At 40.0% G+C, this 16,157-nt stretch overlaps 1 protein-coding gene across 2 annotated transcripts; it reads right to left on the bottom strand.

Moving 5' to 3' along the window:
• Nucleotides 1-1,277: 1,277 nt before the first annotated feature.
• Nucleotides 1,278-15,992, bottom strand: stat3 (signal transducer and activator of transcription 3 (acute-phase response factor)). 2 transcript variants are annotated; one of them, XM_051387371.1, is made up of 24 exons: nt 15,746-15,992; nt 12,640-12,789; nt 11,544-11,787; nt 11,312-11,404; nt 11,100-11,181; nt 10,851-10,951; nt 9,931-10,082; nt 8,551-8,709; nt 8,048-8,140; nt 7,874-7,933; nt 7,733-7,762; nt 7,537-7,630; nt 7,402-7,449; nt 7,125-7,208; nt 6,043-6,141; nt 5,774-5,909; nt 5,628-5,680; nt 5,443-5,537; nt 5,149-5,288; nt 4,840-5,061; nt 4,692-4,734; nt 3,734-3,793; nt 2,679-2,776; nt 1,278-2,435 (listed from the first exon to the last, which is right to left on the bottom strand). In XM_051387371.1, the coding sequence occupies exons 2-24, from the start codon at nt 12,765-12,767 to the stop codon at nt 2,395-2,397; spliced, it is 2,355 nt and encodes a 784-aa protein (XP_051243331.1). In that variant the 5' UTR covers nt 12,768-12,789; nt 15,746-15,992; the 3' UTR covers nt 1,278-2,394. The 2 variants fall into 2 exon arrangements, with proteins under 2 accessions (XP_051243331.1, XP_051243332.1); XM_051387372.1 differs by lacking the exon at nt 3,734-3,793.
• Between the last annotated feature and the right edge of the window lie 165 nt (nt 15,993-16,157).

Here is a 16,157-nt window from a genome sequence, read left to right as displayed (position 1 = left end):
CTGGAGTTTTATTTTTATTTTGTTTAAATTCCAATAAAAAAAGTACCTAGGGTTGACTGTCTGTTCAGAAATTAGACCTCTCAAATTCATTTCTGTTTCCTTTTTGCACATGAAAGGACCTCATGAAGTGTAAGGGTCAAATGGAGCTTTTTTTTCTGTTTAATTTTAGTGTGGATCTAAAATAATCTTTCTTGCATTACACATCAGCCCTTTGTCCCTCCAGCTGGCAGTGCAGGACCAACAGGGGCCCTGAGTTTATTGCTTGCACATTATTCATTAGATGTTGCTTTATTGCTTGTCTTAAATCTTTGGATTTCCTCTTTGGTAATGGCCTGTTGTTATGGATTTCCCGTCTACACTGGCGCATTTGAGCTCATTTCCAATCATCAACTCATTCCTGCTGCGGGTACAAGGGCAAGTTCCTAAAAAACGTTACGCAGGCGATCTTATCAGGGCTTGTTTTACCTTCAGAATGAAGTTCTCCAACAAAACCTGTTTTAGTTTCATCTGGCTTGATCAGAAGGCAACTGAACAATGAAACTTCAGCTCGTCACTTCTGGTGCAGCATCACGGTGCTCTGAGTCAGAAACGGTGATGTCCTCATCCATCGCCTTCTTATCTGGTATCTGTTCTTTACTCATCATCTCTGTTTTATCTGCTTTAGATCTGCGACATTCATTCAAACATGACAAACATTGCACATCAGTTGGTACATAAACCACTGAATGATACACAAATGAAACTGTCTCAGATGTTGAGTCTGACACATGTTGAATATGTTGTGCTGTAGAATTGTAAAACTGTGGCATCAAGCCATGTAGCCAATAAAGGCTCTTTCGCCCATTGGAATCCTTTTGAAATGTAATTTTGGAACACTGACTGCAAAGATAAACTAAACATTAAGTTATTTCTGACCCAGGTTACACATCAAAGAGCCTTTCTTTTCATCACATTGAATCTTAACTTGTCCTTCACGCTACTGCGCACCATAAAGATCAGCCAAGACAGCTTTTTTGAACTGGCTGTTTAATAAGTTATTTATTTTTGGTCCTTGCAGATGTTTCTAGCCTACTGTATGTTTGGTTTATTTCAGTCCGCCAATTATTTGCATATTGTGTCTTCCTGTTAAAGTGGTGACATGGTAATATAATGTTGTATATAAAGGTGGATAGGATTCACTTCCATCACAGATAATAAAATTGTCCTGATTCCTGGTCAGGTGCTGTTGAATCATTTAAATTTAGTCAATAATTACACGATAGATCAACAGACTATACTTTTAGTGCTAACTTGTTTTTATTGCCTTCTGTCAAATAATGAATAGTTACAGCATATTTTACAGAAAACCTCTTTACATTTTGTGGCATGACAGACAAACAAAAATGTTGTTTGCATTAAACTCAAAGTGACAGGGTTTGCTCAACTGTATGAAAGGTTAAAAGTCAACCGCTACACACCTTACTGTGTACACTCTGTTAGAGTGAAATACATCCATGGTTATTTTTATAACAAGTTTGTCCTAAAATACACTGCTCATAAAATGATTTACATTACATATCTGATCATATCAGGTGAAGTCAGGCACAACCAAAATGTAGAAAATGCTAATTTCAAAAGCAAGTGCAATTCACATGATCACAAATTACAATATTTAAGTGGCAGTGACAAGAAACAGAGCACCACTTCTACAGGCTATGTCATGTAATTTCTCCATTCACTATAAGGGAAAATAGCATACAGAAAGAAATTACCTCAGAATCACCTTAAATTTGTTTGCTTTTCAAATGGCTCTAAGAAATATATAAAATAATCCAAACCATTTTAAATGAAACAATGGTATTGTGGAAAACCTGTGACATTATATTTGGCAAGAATTAAAAATGCGACAAAACATATTGAAGAAAAACACTAAATGCATAAAAACCACAAAAGCACAATTCCGAAGCGGCATAGCTTATACAACAATTATTCTTGTTACATTTTCTTATTCAAAAGAAAAGAACACATTAATTCATAACCATTTTAAAAGTGAATAACGTAAAAATACAATGTTCTCAAAAAATACAATTCCGGACACTTAAAAAGGTACTTAAGACATCTATGAAGATGGGAAAGTACTGAATGGGAGCAGGATGCTGCTTACAACAGGTCAGTATCAGTTTCACACACTAAGCCATAGGTGGAAAGTCAAAATGCTTTTTTTTTTTTTATTTAAAAGAACATCTTTCAAAATCACCCAATTCCCTATGGTGTGAACATTTACACAGGAACAAGAAACAAAACTGTACAGGCAGATGTGCACAGAGGGAGAAAGAATCACTGAATCCTCTATCACAACATAATATCAAACCCCAACAGGGAAAGAACAGAAATGAAGAAACTTGACAAATCTCCTCACATAGGTGATGCTACATCCATGTCCAAAGTGAGTGAATCTGTGGAAAAGATCCAAATACAAGCTGTTAATATTGCTTATTAATCAAGTTTAACTTTGTGTATGTGTGTGTTGTTTGACGTATATGGGGTATATATGTGAGGAACAATTTGGAACATGTGGTCTAAGTGTTGGGGCATGTATGTGTGTTGGCGAAGGTATCAGGAAATCATTGCGTCAATGTGCTTCCTACAATAGTACATATATGTGTGTGTATGTACACCAATGCGTGTAACTGACTCACCCAAATGTCCTGGATTAGCTTCAGCTTCATTGTGCATCAGGGAGTCAAGGGTACGAGGCGACATGGGGAACAGGTCACTGGTGTTTCCAGAGTTAGTGCTGTGAAAAAAACAAACAAAAAGAGGACACATTTTATATTTAAAACTGAAATGCCACTGATGGTCACACACACACACACACACACACACACACACACACACACACACACACACACACACACACACACACACACACACACATATTCTGCTATACTGTATGTACTTTCAATATAAGTAACAACATCTTTGTTTTCCCACTTAACCAAAAGTTATTAGTCACCAACAAATTTGTGAGCGTCAGTGTCTTCATTACACTGAACACGTGGCTACCAAAAGTAGAAGGGCTGTGATTCTGCTGCGTTATTCAATACATGTGAATGGTTAATGACTAAAAAGGTGAGTCCATCAGTCTTATCACATAAAAGATAATTCAGCATTCGTGTCAGTATGCAAAGTCATGCCCACAACAAAAACAAAAAAAAAAGAGCAGATGAAAAATGGGATGGATCTGTGGCAAAATACCAGTAGATGAAACCAGGAAAGACTGGGTAGGTGTTCAATATGTTACATACTGCTATTTCAGGCAGTGCTAAGCAGGCACTAACACAAAATGCTTTTAAGTTGAACACTGAACTGATGTTAATGACAGCTACTCTACAGTCAATGTCAAAACAGTTGTTGGTTAGCACAGTAAATTAAGTGGATCGAACACGCCATTACTCAGGCAATTTTCTTTTGTTTCCATCTTTGTTCAAACTGACTTGTCTGTTTCGTTACAGAATGATAAATCTGAGGACACAAATGTTTGGGAAAGTGTGAGTGTGCCTTCAACCAAATGGCAGGAAGAAGCTCTTGGATTAGGACCAGGAAAAGTGAACGATGAGTTGGAAACACAAACAGGAGTTATGTAGACAGAGGGGGGGGGGCTGCGCTGATATCCCTGAAACCCACCCATCAAACACACAAAGTGACAAGATGCACACACAGCCCTACATGCCACCTCCCCCCGAGCTCCTACCCTGGGAATCCGTTCCCAAGCAGCTCACTGTCCGGCAAGTCCATGAACACGGAGGGACACCTAAGGAGACAGGTCAGGATCTCACTGAGCAAACCTCATAACGCCACCAAACCCACTACCAACCAATGCACATAGGGTTGTCTGGCCTGTGCACACACTCCCCTCTGATCTCAGTCGACCTCACACCATCGAACTAGTTGAAGATGCTCTACAGGTTTGGTGTATTTGGTGTAAAGAAAAGCAACACGAACTCAGAGTCCCTGTTATATTTTACTGCTTCCAATATTTTCCTATTTCTATATATTATATTGCAATTGCATTCACGTTTTCTCTGCTCATGGGTATGCATACAATTTCAGAGGTCAGGTTGTTGATTGTTTGCTATTTAGATTCTTTTGGTCACTTTCCATGTGTATAAATACAAATACAGTTACAACCAAAACACGCTGGTCAGAGTCTGAATGCTTAAAGCTTAATTTGGTGGTTGCCAGAATGCAACAACAACAACAACGGCAACAACAACCAGCCCTACATATATAAACAGAGTGGGTTAGTCTGCTTGCTGCAAACTGAGAAAAGATGATAGTGTGTACTGTTTTGAGTTTGACTGCAGGCCTCAAGATACAGAGATCGGTTGCACAGATATTTGCATATTGAGCATGGAAATGAATTGCCATCAGAACACCCAGTGAAGACATAACCTCATGCCAGATATAATCTGCACATATCTGGGTTCATAAAACTGAACAGGGTGATGGTTCCTCCAATGTCAAGTGGTGACTCATATTGAGAGTGAAAACAGCTTTGTTCTCTTTTCTTTGAACATTTAGCAACACTAGCCAAAATTTTTTAAAAAAAGGAAGTGCAGATCTTGAGCAGGAACATTCAGAGATGATGTTCTTGTCTCTATAAAAAATAATGATGATTTACATACAAGGGAGGACGGACAAATACTTACGGGGTGACGCAGATGAACTTTGTCTTCAAATATGGCTGAATAGCTGTCAGGGAAAAGAAAACGTTACTGACCGCAACACCACACGAAGCAATATGTGCTGTTTCTCTGAAATTGCACAGATAGCATAAAGAACAAGGCAGTGACTTACTGCCTGTAGAGTCTCCTCCCATTTCAGGTTCAGGAGCTGCTTCTGGTCTGCAGTATTTCCCGAAAGCTTCCTCTTTGGGAATTTCAGGGTAGAGGTACACGAGAGGCGAAACCAGAATGTTGGTGGCATCCATAATCTTGTAGCCCATGATGATATCGGCGAAAGACATGCTGTTGAGCTGCTGCTTGGTGTAGGGCTCCACTGACTGGATCTGGGTCTTTCCTATACACATTCAAGGAAGCTCAGTGTCACAACAGAAACTAAAGTAATTCCTGGAAATGTTATTGGAAAAGTCCAAAAGATACTCACCGCTGATGTCCTTTTCTACCCATGTAAATGTAATGCCCCCCTCCTTGCTGCTCTCACTGAAGCGCAGCAGGAAGGTGCCAGGAGGTTTTGGACTAAGTAAAGCCCTCTCCCTCTCCTTACTGATAAAGCCCATGATATACCTGTAGAAAATCAACAGGAAGTCATATAAATAGAATTTTAAAATAGTACGTCTTATTTTAAAACTGTTGACTATCATATAATATGAAAGGCAGCAAACAGGCTATTCCAAACACCGCTCAGGGACTTGGCTGTAAACAAAGGAGGACCTCTCACCCTTCATTCCACAGTGCCAGGATATACTTCTTCACCAGGTCAATAATGTTGTCCAACCACACCCAGAAGGAGAAGCCTTTGCCAGCCATGTTTTCCTACGAAGAGGAAGGAGAAAAATAACTTTGAAGCAATACAATGGCAAGATGACAGGTTGAACCACATAACCATTTGTGGTTGGTAAGTACCTTGCAGAACTTGGCCCAAGTGATCTGACAGCCAGAGTAGTTGACACAAGGCCCTGGATGGACAATGACAGAATAACATCACACATTAATACATATCACAGTGCAAAATAATGTGTTTTAGGAGAGATTTAGATGGGAACTCTCACCTAGTAATTTCTCAGCCAGTGTGGTGAGCTGTTCAATGGTCAGGCCTCTCTTGGTGGTGGAAGAAAACTGCCAGCTTAGAACCTCAGCCACCTGGTCCCATGTCCCCACTGGAGGCTTGGTGAAGAAGTTCACATTCTGTACAGAGACACGCAGGCCAACATAGTTTAAAAGTGTAGATTTCTTTTCACTGCAAATAGATGTACAACTTTAATGTGTAAACATTGCCCAGCGGAGTACAGCCCCTTTCCACCAGAGGGTGCTGTCTTACCTTTGGGTGGTTAGTGAGCATGTTGTACCACAGGATGGAAGCCCAGGCATTGGGCATCTGGCAGATGTTGGAAATGACTACCACAGGCAGGGAATGAGTCTGCAGAAAAAGAAGAAGTATTTATTTCCAGTATCTTCTTCTCTTTTACTTGTGGCTTTCGCACAATGGGGTGAAAATGTTCCTGCTTCTATTTCAGTAAACCATCTCATAATGAGACTTCCTTAGGAGGTCCTATCAATAACACTGCTCTTACACCGAGAGGGCAAGTTGCTGTTCTAAGCATGAGCTATTTTGGTGTGTAAAAGGTAAAAAAATGGTGTGTCGCATGCTAAGATCTGGCTTGGATCTGCGACTACAACATATCAAAAAAGAATGGTAGAATTATATAATGCACTGAAATGAAATAATAATAATGAAATGATATGTCAAATTTATTAGAAGATGCATGTTTTAGTGTGCCAACAAACCAGTTGTGGCCAAAGATTTAAGTGAAATAGAAAAAGCCAGGCAATAAACAGCAGCAGAATTGCATCTTTTCACTAATAATGCAAGCTAACTTGTGTCATTTATGTTATATGTGTATATATGTTGAGACTGACACAGCGTTTTGACTCAAGAGTCACACACTTGAAAAGCTCTAAGGTGTGTTGGAGGTTAGAGGAAATTTGAAATGCATAATACATCAGACATTAAAAGTTAACTTGGTCATAACAGACTATTATGACACCCAAGTATCTGGTGTCTGCATATTCAAAGAAACTGGTTTCTCACCCACAGGGGATCGGGGAACAAAAACATTCAGTGCCAGTTACCCTGCCATCAGCAGTGTAACTTGGGTCGTGTCAATAACTGGGTTTTTTTAGGCTCATTCAAAAGCTGGGGTGGTGACAGTCTCTGGAGGCAGAAGACTTTCTTAATGACTAATCCATCTGGGTACTTACTTTGTATGGAGTGTCAAAGAACAACATTGTTGTGTTATTACAGTGTGCTTTTGAGTTTTATTGACTTCTAGTGTTACATGAAAGTTGAACAGTGAATACAGAGTTGTCTCAAAGTTCATGACACAGAGACACGATACTGACCTCCAGATCGATCTTCAGTCCTTGGTGATAGACTTCTGTCTCAAAAGTGATGAGATGGAGCTCCTCTGTGACAATCAGAGAGGCCTAGAGAAAGCAGGTTATTCAAACCTCTTCCGTATAAAAATTGCATGGACTGCTGATGTGTATCAAAGGTCAAGAAAACTGTTTATTGCAGAAGTTTAAACTAAACTTATCATACTTACACATATAATACAGATATCTTAATAAAGAATGTGATCATTAAATTACACCAGCAAGTGTCAGAAATAGTACTTACATCACTATTTGTCCGACCACCGTTACCACACCGCTGTTCTCTCAGGGTCTGGAACAAACAGGAAGTTAGTGCTCCATAGCAGGCTTTTTAGCTTCATCACTGTCAGCCAGTAAGAGTTTTACCTCTGTAACTCACCAAGTGTTTAAACTCTGCTGACAGGCTGCCATTGTTTGATTCCTCCATGTTCATAACTTTTGTGTTGGTACCGAGGATGTTAAACTTTCGTGACCTAAGAAAATCAAGGAACAGCAGTGAGACTCATTTCTAAAATAATATACAGTAACTGCTCAGGCTTGAAAAGAAAAAGCGTTCCTAAACTCCTTGAACTCACCCTCTAATTGCAGCCACATCCCCTGATTCCCTGAAAAATGAACAATTAGAATCAGTAAATATCTCCTAAAGTCGTCAATCAAATCAGTGTCTTATGTATCTGATCAAGACTTACAATACAAAAGCTAGAAAAAAAACTCACTTGTCAATGCAAACTTTAATTTTCAGCTGGTAATTGAGTTCAGGAAACTTTACCAGTAACCTGAAAAATAACACTCATTAGTATATAAACGTCATGTGGGACACATACAATATTGTCATTAAAATGTATAAAAATAAATTTCTGAGACTTCTGTGTTGCAAACCAGCATCTTACCTGACTTTATTTGTGAACTGTACTCCTGTCTTTATGACCAGAGGTCTGTCTGGATGCATGGGCATACAAGGCTGCCTTTCGACCACAAAAGCACTAGAAGAGGAAGGGGATCATGTTTCAGAGGAAGATATCCAAAAATCGTAACATATGGTGAAGAGTGTCTAAAGATCAAAGGTGATTGATTTGAAGCTTTTAAGTGCATCTCACAGTCTTCCTCCAGAGAATGGAGAAGGCTCAGATGTCAACACATTTGCTAAATTAAGAGCTCCGAATCTCCTCTTCACCACAGGTTTGATTTCACTTTATTATAAATATTATCAGAACATATATTACAAATTGATCACTCACTTTTCACATTCAGTGCTTAGTCTACCCAGCTACACTGAGTCCTAACTAGATCCCAAACTCTGACAAAAGTCTTGCCTGTGCATCAACAAATAACATCGATGCAGATCATGATAACACTTGCAAGAAATTGTGTAATGATGCGTCAAATGCAGTACCTCTTCATCAGGTTTCTGAACAAGTCCACAATCTTCTCCTCCAGGGCAGGCCGGTGCTGGATGATGGGGTCTCCTTTGTAGGACACCTTCTGCTGAAGCTCCTCCAGCTTCTTGATCTGCTGACGAATCTGAAGCTGGGACTCAGCCAAGGATGTGATCCTGGTTGGAAAATGACACCCAGTTAAAGTTAAATGTCTTGCTGAAACATGCCTGTAGTTGTCACTGGGTGGTTGAGCACATTACAAACCAAACATTTTGGTTGATTTCTATAGCGATTAAGGGAGATCACAAAGCAGATAAGTAGAGCAGAGTTGAGTCCAGAGTCAGTGTGTTAGCCAAGATAATCTATCTATGGTATAAAAGACACCACAAATACTTAAATACTGTAATCATAACCATACTTCCTATTAGAGGTGGGCGATATATATCGTTTGCGATAATATCGTCATTGTTGTTTTGACGATGTGCAAATTTCCATTATCGAGTATTTAAATTACTTCGACAAAAACAATGAAACGCCCGCGGAAACTCCTCACATCCATTAATACACGGTGCAGCAGCGCTCTCTACAGCATGGCAGGATTCAGTCACATGACTAGTGGGCCTACGTGATCACATGACGTGATCACGTGACCTCTCGCTAGCATCCTCCTTGCAACAGTTTAGCAGCGCGTTGTGATGGTAGAGAGAAAATGCAAACACCTCCAGTCCCTGAAGCTACCGGTACTTCAGATGATTTAGTGCCGAGACGTGGGTCCTATGGGCTTCAGCGTTCAGAGCGCTAAGCGCCTTCAGCGGTAAAAAGATGTCAGCGGAGACGGTTTTTTTTTAGCGCAGCGCTCAGAGTGCTTCAAGTTGAAATCTGTTCAACTTTAACACCGCCGGAAAAGAGTTTAGCTCTCTCAGCGCTGCAAACGCGTTTGGTGGACACAAGTCCAGCTCAGACAATTCTAATCACATTTTAAAGGATATCGGCTGATTATCGTTATCGCCAAAATCCCAAAAAATATTGAGATATTATTTTTTGCCCATATCGCCCACCCCTACTTCCTATAATGACTCTTGGTGGGGTTTTTTAAAGATTATATGTTTCAAGGGTTAGGGCCTGCAGTCATAAATATAAACATTTAAACAAATTGATTTTTGCAGGATATTATATTATATATATATATATATTTTTTTTTTTTTTTTTTTTTTTTCAGATTCTGGACAGGCAGAAAGACCCTCAGGTTTATTTTATTGTTTCTAAGTTCCTAAAAAGCTTTCATCAACATAAAACACACATTTTACTTTTTTTAAAATAAACTTTTAAATAGAAATCGATCATTATTGTATGATCAATTTAGCAAACTGCTTCAAATTTGCATTCCTGGTGGTTACCATGTTTCAAGGCGGTCCAGGCAGATGTTAGGTGGACCTCCAATACAGGCGATTTGCTGCCTTCTCTTCCAGTCTGCAAGTTCTTCATCTGTCAGGTTCTTCTGTACATAATCCATGGCGGTCAGCAAGCCTCCCATCTCTGTCACAATTTGCTGCAAGACAGGAAGCATAGGAAACATTAAAAATGGGATTAATCAGTTATCGCCTATCTGTGGTCTAAACCTTCTGTCACTGTGAAGGATTCCAACAATGACTCTGTGCTTATATATCATCAAACATGCATTTATAATTGCCAAATTATAAAGTCCCAATGGTCAATGTGACTGGTAGCTTTACCTCTGTACAGTATGTTACTACTTCTTTTTAAACTACTACATAATTATTTTCCTTTTGCAAATGTGATACATAATAATGAAAATAATCACTTAATTTGTATAGCACTTATCTAAACAAGGTTACAAAGTGCTTATAACTGTGCATAACTATTCTTTCAGTTCAGAAAGTTGTCAGTCAGATCAGTTGTCACACCACCCCTACCCCAGTTTTCACATTTACATTTAAGAAATGCTGGCCCAGCATGTAAAACGCAGCATGGACAACAGCGGGTTATTTAGGGCTATAAGTTTCATAGCCGTGATGACAGAGAACTCCATGGCCGAGAGACTTCTGCCTTTTGTGCCAGTCAACAACCTCAAGCTGGGTGTGTCCCTATACCACACCACCGTGAAAATAAAAGGTGTTGTTCCATTTGTCTGTTAAGTTCGTTAATTTTATGCCACAAAACCTTTGAACGTGCTCAAATGCACAGGCAGAAGGCCTGTACATGAAAGCCTTTTTTTGCCCGTTTTTATGATCCTTATGTTTCGCTTAAAGCACTCGAGACAATTCAAACTGTTTTCTCTTGCAGTATAGACACCCACCCTCCTGAGCTGGTCCAGGGCGCTCAGCATTTGTTCCAGCTGAGCCATTTTCTGTCTGGTAGCAGCTGCTTGGCTATTCCCATTCAGGTCCTGGGACAACTCTGGACAGAGGGTGGACATGTCATAGGTCAGCAAACAGATTTGGTTAATTTAATCTATACCAAGTAATAAGTGAACATTTCAGAGTTAAAACATTTCCAACAAATAAATAACATTGCTAAAGCGAAGAAAATATTCATTAGAATATACCTCCTTGACTTTTCAAAGTCTTGTAATTGAAGTCAAAGTCATCCTGCAAATTCTCAAGCATTTTCATCTTCTGTTCCATATCCTGAAGAAAAACAGATAATAATTTATATATTCATGACAAGATAAGCTAATTTTGTCAAAGTTAGAGAGTTCAGGATTCTTTATACAACATATTTAAATACTTAATTGGCAAGTCTCTGATCGAAACTAACCTGCACTCGTTTCCTGATGTCTTGAAGGTTGTGCTCCAGGATCTGCTGCTTCTCTGTCACTACTGTCCCAGTGGGATGGGCGGCCTGGCCATCCTGCAAGAGAGCGGAACATACACTAACATCTAAAGCCATTGTTCGATTTCTGAATAAAGTGTGAACCTTAAAATTCCTGAACTGAAGCTCTCTGATGTAATACGAGTGCTACAGCTAGGTGAGTGTAGCTCTTCTCTACCTGTGCAGCAGATGTGGCGGTCTGCAGCAGTCTTTGCTCCTCCCACAGACAGCGGGCAACGATGCGGGCGATATCCATCGGCTTTTCCAAGTACTTGCTCTGCAGATGTTGCTTAATCCTGCGCAGGTTATGCTGGTAGAGTACATTGTTCTCCTGCAGGAACCGGCTGTACTGCTGGTCTATTTCTCCCAAGAGGTTGTGAAACACCAGTGTGGCGTGTGACTCCTTATTGGCAGCGTAGGCCCTTGTGGAGGAGAAGATGAGATATTAATCAGGATAAGACTATTTTGAGTTCCTTTTAAGAGTTGATAAAAGAAGTTGAACTCGTTCAAATCCACCGTTCACGTGACCTTCACACTGCTTTAGATCTCATGAAAACATCCTGTATCTCACATGAGCGTGAGTACTAGGGGAAAGAAAATCTGAAAATGTCTTTCTTGTGATAATTCTGCATCTCAGTCTGGGTCTGTATAAAAAATACACGGTGACAGACAACCATGGTGATTGGCTGCTGGTGCTAATAATCTTTGCCTAAATGCTCAATGCCAGATTGGGTATCTGCACTAAAACTAATCATGGAAACCTTTAAATCAGTTTTTAAGATATTCTGCAAAGCAATTATCAAAAAAAAGAGATGAATTGGAAAGAAACATAACCTCTTTTGCTAATACTATTTTAATGAATAACAAATTTAGAAGAAAGCGTTGTCACTCGCCACAGAAAAGGTGCAGTGAAATACACAATATGCGTGAGACCCACTTAATAATGTCATGAGAGAAGAAGGCATGATCAAGGAAGATGACAATGAAAGAGAAAACACAATAGCAGTCTGCCTGGCAAGCTAACAGCAAGTCATGGTGAGTGGCCCACTGCCAGTCTGAAGAGAGTGGAGGATAAAAGCAACCTAAACGGTCCCAAGTGAAACACTTAGGAAGATCTATTGGTGGAATGAATTTAATAATCATAGGTATGTTTTCATTAGTGTATAATCACCTAAATCAGCCCAATCACTACATACTGGACCTTTAAGGGTTATCACACAGGAGAAACAAAATGCGCTTTCATAAGAGAGCCCAGGTGTTAAATTATTCCTCACCAGTCCTGACTCTCAATCCAGGGAGCAAGGAACTGCCGTAGTTCCATGGGGAAGCTGTCACTGTACAAGTGGTAGAGTTGCTCCAGATACCTCGTCTCCAGCTGCTGTAACTGGTTCCACTGGGCCATCCTGACATACACCTCCTCAAACCTACACAGATAAGATGGGGGTCACAACATAGATTAAGCAGTGTACCAAGAGAACATCTCTGGGAAGATACATACTGATAATTATTTTTAAAAAACATGCCATAACAGATTAACTCTCACACTGACCACAGATAATAGATAAATGTCAGTTTTTCTCAGAAAATTAGTATAGGCCTCGGGACGCCTCCTATTCAGCACATTCACTTCCTGTTCAGTGAAACACTACGCCTCCACCAAGAATTACAGGGTTACATGTACAGCTGTCAAGTCCCTAAGCAGATAAAGAATTACTGAACTTTGGCCGAGGCTTTGCCCCAATTGTATTCGCTAGAAACAATGAAAACCACACTTCCTTTTCTTAGGTGGTTTTGAAAACTACCACAGAAGCATAGGCCTATCCTACATAATACAAGATTAGTGTTTGTTCATTTTCTTCATATTCATTTTCTGAGGAGCACAATGCAACTTGAACAATATATTTTCATTAATCCTCATCCAGCTGCTTGCAGAGACAACTATCATCCATCAGATCCACATGGCAGATTCTACCAGCCCTCTCTTTTTACCAACACCAGACTACAGCGTTCCCTGGAGGACTGTACATTAACAACAACCAGACAATCAGTAAAGCCAAGAGAAAGTTAAATCCTCTAGCAATCTGTATTGAATGACCAGCTGACGCCTTTGCTTAAGCCTCTTACATAACTTTTAAATACTTTCGTATCGTCCGAAGTCGGACTCAAGGTTAGAGTAGCCAGTACTTAGTTGTATGTGACATTACACAATAGTGCAACAGGCAGAATTTAGACATAGGAACAGAATTTTAGTATAACTCTGATCCTTGGTAACTGATGACTCAGACATGTTCGTGACAAGAAACTAGACTTTGCTTTCTGTTTCCAGGGGCTCAGATATTGCTCTCACTGACAGAAAGCACATATATCAAAGATGGCACTGATAAAATTTCCAAAAATTGTATTCAACATCTGTCCAGGTTTCTACATCACTCACACTGTACTTGGTAAACCCCTTCAATTAGCATGTACACTTGCTCACCCCTGTCCATACACGTGAAGAGACAATATATTAGAAGCTCTTCTCAATATAAAACCATCCAATTGAACACCACCACTAACTGCAGATCTCACACAGTGCCAACACAAACTGGACACATAAGCGTTAAAATATAATCCAGCTCATGTATTTTTGGTTTTAGGGCAAACTGAAGCAAAAACATGTGTGTGTGTTTAGTTTCACCTCAATCACTTCAGTGTCCCAAGTATTCAGTCAAAACAATTATCCTCAATGACATCATATGGGCGAGCGTTAAAGGTGTGTTAAGCTATGTTACTGCGATTGTCCATCAGATGTGACAGTGTGCACGTGACCCCTTGTTCCTCTTTCACCGAAATATGAAAAATGTGCAGCTGCATGGTGTGAATTTCTGGTCAAATGAAAACCTTGAGAGGATCACATCAAAGAGTAGCTGAGTCATCATCAATAATAATGATTATAATCTTTCATTTTTGCATCATCTGAATTAGTATTTTGTTACTTTCGATTGTGTTGACAGTATCTCAGCTTGGTACTTGATTTTACATTTATCTGATGCACTAAGAAGCTGAACCTCTTGGCACAAAGTGACTTTTACTGTATAATCTTCTTCATAATTTCTTTCCATGTATTGTGCTGAATTACAGACTCACCACCTAAATTAAGGGGCTTGACCGTGTCCCTCTATGGGTTTTTGTGCAGTATTATGGCACAATACTGTTTTATTATTGAGTAACAATTATTTTAAACAATGTTTGGCACTGAGTTAATGCCACAGAGTCACTGGCTTCTCAAATGATAGGAGCCAAATGTTTATCTGGAAGGTGAGCTCATACATCCAATGGGTCAACTAAGACAAATAATTGTCTATGTTTTGAAACTCAATCTTACGGTAAGCAGGCCGTGAGATTGCCAGTAAATCTGGCAGGCCAGACAGATGTGTCCAATGCTCTGTAAAAATGTGGCAGCGACGGTAAAAGCACAATGTCATTCCTTAAATCGTGTAACAGATATTCCAGGAAGTACTTCCTTGAACAGACAAAGAAAGCAAAGTAACCGTGCCAACTTTCCATTTTACGGTCTCTGAAAACACATGTGACAATAAAATCACTATGTATGCCATTAAGCAGAGTCATAATGTAATTAATGGCAGTCAGAAAACACTGATCACAGTCAATAATGTAGTAGCCTGATACACAGATCACTATGACTCCACAGCTGTACTGGCTGCACTCCAGATGGCATTTAAAATAAAGGAAACTTAGGTTGTATGAAACACCATACAACCTAAAAACTGGGCAGAATATCTCTAGCTCTCATTTGAGGAATGGAAGAATGAATCCCAGTGCAGGGTGTCACACATGCTGGCCTGCAGATGGCATGGAGATGGGCGTGACAGATACAGGCAGTAAATAACAATAACCTGAATTTCATCGTCCACAAATGCACACAGGTGAAGTTTGAGCCACTGTTCAGCCCTGTTTAACCACAACTGACATTATGTATGTATGCCAATATTAAACTAGGCCATCCAGATCACCAACAGAAAACATAAAGTCACATGAGTAATATTATCATCCCCATAAGGAGCAGTTAAAAGTGAATAGCTACAGACAGGTGTGGTAACACTTTAGTAACTTTAGTAACAGCGGAGGGGAGGGGGCATACACACACACACACACACACACACACACACACACACACACACACACAATGTTTTCTCCACCATGAATAAATTATAACCGCGTCACAATGCTGCAATTGTAGTTCAGGGTCATTCTGGATAAAATAGCTGTCCGTGCATTAAAGTGTCCTGCTGTAACATAATAATAACCAACCCCGCCTCCCACCGGAGGAAAAATGTTTAATAAACGCCAAAAGCAGAAGTCGTTATAGTGGCTTACCAAGCTCGCTGTTATCCTTTGGAAAGTTTCTCCGTACAACAAATGTCACTCTTTCTACTAAAAAAAAACACCGACAAAAGCGGTCAGTAATGACTACTTGTAAAAAAAAAAATTAAAGACACAAACGCGAGGGAGAGCACACAGAAAATGACCGCGACCCTGAATCTTTTCGTGAAACCACGGGAAGCACTCCTCTGATGGCAGCACAGCTCTCACCGAACCCATCTCCTACATTGCAGTCTTTTCCAGCCAGACAAACTCCACCAACTGCTTTATTGACACCTCCAACGGCCAATAACGGTCGACGTCTCTGCGGCGGCCAATCAGAAGGCGGTTTACAAGCGCGAGGGGCGGGACGTCACTGTGAGGTTGGTTGAGAGCGTCGTGTTTACTGCTGTCGCAACTGCGCTGT

This window comes from Dicentrarchus labrax, unplaced genomic scaffold (assembly GCF_905237075.1).
Source record: "Dicentrarchus labrax unplaced genomic scaffold, dlabrax2021, whole genome shotgun sequence".
Lineage (NCBI taxonomy): Eukaryota > Metazoa > Chordata > Actinopteri > Moronidae > Dicentrarchus > Dicentrarchus labrax.
The sequence above is the reverse complement of the archived record's forward strand: the minus strand, read 5'-3'. Positions and strand labels throughout refer to the sequence as shown.